Consider the following 6000-nt stretch of genomic DNA (forward strand, 5'->3'; position numbering starts at 1 on the left):
TGTCAGCCTGACACAGCTACGCACTTCAGTCACACACAGCCAGTTGCTGTCAGCCTGACACAGCTACGCACTTCAGTCAGACACAGCCAGTTGCTGTGAGCTACAGTGCTCTTCAGAGGGAAGAAACGAATACTATTGAGATTCAAGCTGCTGGTATCATTGAAGAGTTCTGTCCCTTGGAACAGCCATCCATCTCCTCTGTGTGCTGGCCACAAATCAAAAAGCTGTCTGGAGACGGCTGGTGGCTGGCATACACGGTGGGAAAGGGCAAAATGACATGCGCACACTTCTCCGACAGATGGTGTCAGCAACTGGCTGCGCTTACTGTGAACGTAGCCTCAGCTGATAGTCATCTGAAGGATGAAACCAACCTGCCAGGTAGGTAGTTGTAGGTGAAGTCATGGCTGCTGGTCTAATTGGAGGTGGTGGCTGGTTGTTCACGGTTTACAAAAGGGAGGGGAGGGGGAAGGGAAGGGGGGGGAAGCAGACCTGTGTATACAGGGTCATTGGACAAAGACCCACCGTCCAAGGTTGGACTCTGACCCAGACCTGTGTATACGGGGTCAGTGGACAAAGACCCACCGTCCAAGGTTGGATTCTGACCCAGACCTGTGTATACAGGGTCAGTGGACAAAGACCCACCGTCCAAGGTTGGATTCTGACCCAGACCTGTGTATACAGGGTCAGTGGACAAAGACCCACCGTCCAAGGTTGGATTCTGACCCAGACCTGTGTATACGGGGTCAGTGGACAAAGACCCACCGTCCAAGGTTGGATTCTGACCCAAGGGCCCCAGGCATTCGTGTACCTTACCAACCACCAAAGCAAGTTGAATGACCAACCAGCCCGATCGTTAGCTGAGCAGCGCTAAACATTTCGCCGTGAATTACAGAGGGAATAAGAAAGGAAGATGGCTGCTTGGAAATGGGATGCTTCATACATAAACAGAAGGGAGGTAATGATACCAAGGGAGGTCATTTGCTGTAGCTGCTTTTGCTTTTTGTTCATTTTGGTCCGGCAAGTCACTTTGACAGGACAGGAATCAGACCCTTGCCAGTGTCTGTACCAGTGAGGCGTGCTAAGTATGTTATATGAAGTATTATTATAGAGAAGTCTGTTTTGATAGACATTCAGCATTGTAAGTAGGGAAGTGCACAGTCGTGAGTTTGTGCAAGATGAAGAGTACACAGGTAGTGGTGTGTATGTGTGTGTGTGTGTGTGTGTGTGTGTGATGTGTGTGTGTGTGTATGTGTCTGCATGTGTTTGTGTGTGTGTATGTATATATGTATATGTGTGTTTATGTGTATGTGTGTTTGCATGTGTGTATATGTGTGTGTGATGGTATGTATGTGTGTTTGTATGTGTATATATGTGTGTGTGTGTGTATATATATATAATGTGTGTGTCTGTATGTGTGTGTGTGTGATGGTGTGTGTGTGTGTGTCTATATATATATATATATATATATATATATATATATATGTGTGTGTGTGTGTGTGTGTATAATATGTGTGTGTGTGATGATGTGTGATGGTGTGTGTGTGTGTGTACAGGTGGGGTGCAGCCCCATGGAGGACGTGGCCTTCTTTGCGGTGGACTCTCTGCGCCAGCTGTCCATGAAGTTCATCGAGAAAGGGGAGTTTGCCAACTTCCGCTTCCAGAAGGACTTCCTCCGCCCCTTCGAACACATCATGAAACGCAACAGGTGACCAACGCTCAGGGCTTGGGGGGGGGCACTGTAACACCATTCACCTTTTTTTTCTTCTTCTTTTTTTTCCCATATGTACACACAGAGGTAGATTGGGTGTTGTTGTTTTTTTATCAAATCTTATTTTTGTGTACCTGTGTATGTATGTGTGTTTTGAAAGCTTTCAGTGAGGGCAAAACTGTTTGAGAGACGGAAGTGGAGTCCAGCAGCGTTTGCAGTAGTTTTGTTTTACGAGAGTCATTGTATATGGTTTGATCGGAGATCGGATAATGGGACTTGTCAGCAGGTAACACCGTGAACGCACACTCTAGGTGTGTAGATTTTTTACACATCCAGTGTGACCACTAGTGCAGACTCCAGCCACGTTCGTTCATTATCACTGCTGTCATTATCATCATGGTGTGTGGTTCATATCACCCAATGTAAACCATGTTCATTCATTATCACTGCTATCATCATTATCATGGTGTGTGGTTCATATGCCCCAATGTAAACCATGTTCATTCATTATCACTACTATCATTATCATCATGGTGTGTGGTTCATATCCCCCAGTGTAAACCAAGTTCATTCATTATCACTGCTATCATCATGGTGTGTGGTTCATATCACCCAATGTAAACCATGTTCATTCATTACCACTGCTATCATCATTATCATGGTGTGTGGTTCATATCCCCCAATGTAAACCAAGTTCAATCATTATCACTACTATCATCATTATCATGGTGTGTGGTTCATATCACCCAATGTAAACCATGTTCATTCATTACCACTGCTATCATCATTATCATGGTGTGTGGTTCAGATCACCCAATGTAAACCACGTTCATTTATTATCACTACTATCATCATTATCATCATGGTGTGTGGTTCAGGATCCCCCAATGTAAACCATGTTCATTCATTATCACTGCTATCATCATTATCATGGTGTGTGGTTCATATCCCCCAATGTAAACCATGTTCATTCATTATCACTGCTATCATTATCATCATGGTGTGTGGTTCAGATCCCCCAATGTAAACCATGTTCATTCATTATCACTACTATCATCATTATCATAATGGTGTGTGGTTCAGGATCCCCCAATGTAAACCATGTTCATTCATTATCACTGCTATCAACATCATAATGGTGTGTGGTTCAGATCCCCCACTATCCGCGACATGGTGGTGCGCTGCGTGGCCCAGATGGTGAACTCCCAGGCGGCCAGCATCAAGTCTGGGTGGAAGAACATCTTCTCCGTCTTTCACCTGGCCGCCTCCGACCATGATGAGGGCATTGTGGAGCTGGCCTTCCAGACCACAGGGAAAATCATACGTAGGTGGACCCATGTCCGCTTGGTCTGCAATGTCTGTTTGTTTGTGTCTTTCACATCGTTTATTTAGTTCGAAGTCTTCTGCACATGCACACACACACATACACATGCGCGTACTGTCCCACATGCACTTCCAGACACACACATGCAGGCACATACACAGGTACTTGCAACCATGTGCGTACACATGCATTCACGAACACACAGTTCTTCTCCAGTATTCTTTTTTTCTTTTCTTTCTTTTTTTTTTTTTTATGTGATATTTCCAGAGCTTTTGTTCCCATCATGCTTGCCATTCTGGATAGAGTTACATTCATTCATTGGTTACATGAATGGGCGGTTTCTAAGGGCTAGTTTCAGTGTTGTTTTCTTTTGTGAAGTTCACACTATTTCTTCATTTCCTTTGCATAGCCACAGAATTCCCCAATTTAGGAGGGGGTATTGTTCTCTTGTTTTTATGTAGTCAGTGTGTGTTCATGTTCTTGTCATCATTTTTCTGGCTTCTTACTGGGTTTTTTTTATGCACCAGTCTTAGTGGTGAAGTGGTAGGGTTACAAAGTGATGACTGGAGGGTCATGGGTTCAGTTCTTATCAGAATTAGATTCTTGATGATATGTCACACGAAAGTGATGACCATACCGATACTGCAGTCTGTAGGTGTTTGAGGGCTGCAACTCTACGTTGACTTGTGTGTATTAGTGGGCTTTCATCATGCCTGACTGTGTTTACCCTGCCATGTAGGCAGCCATTTCTGTGGCTGCTCATGCTGGGTATATTCTTGTCTCCATGATCCATGATACGCGGACATGGATTTCTGGATTTTTCAAGCATGATACTTTTCCGCCGTTAGGCGGAAAATCGCCGTGGTTCATTACAAATCAGCCGTTCAAAATATCGATCCGCCGCCAGTGAAGATGATTCCGCCGCACGAAACTTTGATTTCCGCGGAGCGACACATTTCAATAAATTCTGGAAGGCGGGGGTCATTTTTGGCTCTGCACCGGTTTCCAATCAATGATTATCATAGTAGGCCTATCCCAGAATTCACTTCCGCTTCGCGGGAAGTCTCGTTTGTTGACCGGCTTACTCTAGGCTACAGCGACGTAGATCTAGGCTACAGTGAACGACTCACACAAATTGTCAATGCCAAGGCCTGTTTTTATTGAACGGACAGCTAAAACATCTTCTTTTGATCCGAGCCTTCTTCTCAAAGAAATCTTGTTGAGTGTCCTGTACGTGCATATGCCTCCTCCATGTTCCTGCAAAACCCCTGTTTTACAACTACATCCAGAGTAAAACTAAAAGTTTTCCTGTTTCTGGGACAGACCTGTTTGGATGACTTGACTTTGCTGAATGACATTTTGCTGTTGGATAAATTTACCTGTGGATTGGTGGTCCGGTAAGGCTATAATTCATGCATGATCATTTTTTATCATACTAACAGCGTTTCTTTGTAATGTTCTGTGTGCTTTTCTCACACCCAGTTTGCCCCTTACAGTAACAATACTAATTTTTCCAGGTAAATTCTAACACATGGAATTGGTTTGCAAGGATTGCTCCAACTGACTTTTTAGTGTCTATATAGATCTAGACTATATACTAATCAATAGACACTAAAAAGTCAGTTGGAGCAACCCTTTCAAGCCCATTCCATGTGTTTTGTTGTTATGTGTTCTTACTCTGATTTTATAATTCGTGTTCAAAATGTCAAATTTCCCCGGAGGAGCATGCCCCGGGATCCCCCCCTCCCCACCCTTTTTTTTTTTTTTTGGGGGGGGGGGGGATTGTACCATGTTAAGCCTCGTTCTAAACGTTCTAAAGATTGGGGGGGGGGGGGGGGGAGTAAACAGTTACACTAATGGAGAAAATCCATGTCTGTATTAATTAGTCTTTTATTTTTGACACTGTTGTGGGTTCAGCCCACAGGAAAAAAAAATCCTCTTTTTTTTTCCAATTTCAGCTGCATTTTTTGTTGTTGTCTGATTTTCCTCTTTTTTTTTCCTGCCTTGGTGGCATGCCTGATTTTTAAAATGCATATCAGATCTTACTTCGTGCATATGCACACCAAGGGGGGGTCAGGGACTGACAGGTCTGCACAGATGTTGACCTGAGAGATAAGGAAAGTCTTTGTCTGTAACCACCATGACTGGGGTTCAAACACAAGACCCTCATATTGAATGTCCAACGGACGGGCGCAATAGCCGAGTGGTTAAAGCATTGGACTGTCAATCTGAGGGTCCCTGGTTCGAATCACAGTGACGGCGCCTGGTGGGTGAAGGGTGGATATTTTTACGATCTCCCAGGTCAACATGTGCAGACCTGCTAGTGCCTGAACCCCCTTCGTGTGTATATGCAAGCAGAAGATCAAATACGCACGTTAAAGATCCTGTAATCCATGTCAGCATTTGGTGGGTTATGGAAACAAGAACATCCCCAGCATGCACACCCCGAAAACGGAGTATGGCTGCCTACATGGCGGTCATACACGTAACAGCCCACTCATGTACATACGAGTGAACGTGAGAGTTGCAGCCCACGAACAAAGAAGAAGAAGAAGAACGTCCAACACTTAACCACTCGGCTGTTGTGCCCTGTGTCAGAGGTAGATAGTGTGGGATGTTGTGGACCCTGGCTGGGCCCTGTCCAGACAGCAATCCATCCATCAGAAAACACAAAGGAGATGACACAGAGATGAAGAACGTACAATGTTGTTTTTGATGGCTGTGTAATTTCATGAAGGATACAGACAACGTTGGTCAGGTTTGAATGTTATCTCTCCTACAGTGCTTTCTCTGGCTCTTCACCAGTCTGTCTTTCTGATCTCTTCACTGTTTACATTCCAAGAAAACAACAACGTTCATCATCACACAGTTGTATTCTTCAAATTCCCTCTGTCAGGACCAAGTCTGTAGATCAGAACTCCTCCTCATCCACCTCACCCCCACCCAGTGGAACTCCTTGCCGTGGAGA

General features: G+C 44.5%; 1 protein-coding gene across 4 annotated transcripts in view; it reads left to right on the forward strand.

Annotated features, from left to right (window-relative positions):
* The window catches only part of LOC143279887 (brefeldin A-inhibited guanine nucleotide-exchange protein 1-like), a 95265-nt gene that overhangs the window by 60023 nt on the left and 29242 nt on the right, over nucleotides 1–6000 (forward strand). For all 4 annotated transcript variants that reach the window (XM_076584180.1, XM_076584181.1, XM_076584182.1 and 1 more), the window contains 2 exons: nucleotides 1554–1705; nucleotides 2860–3032. In XM_076584180.1, coding sequence (XP_076440295.1) covers nucleotides 1554–1705; nucleotides 2860–3032 — 325 coding nt within the window. The remainder of the gene's footprint in view (nucleotides 1–1553; nucleotides 1706–2859; nucleotides 3033–6000) is intronic.

This window comes from Babylonia areolata, chromosome 3 (genome assembly GCF_041734735.1).
Source record: "Babylonia areolata isolate BAREFJ2019XMU chromosome 3, ASM4173473v1, whole genome shotgun sequence".
Taxonomy (NCBI): domain Eukaryota; kingdom Metazoa; phylum Mollusca; class Gastropoda; order Neogastropoda; family Buccinidae; genus Babylonia; species Babylonia areolata.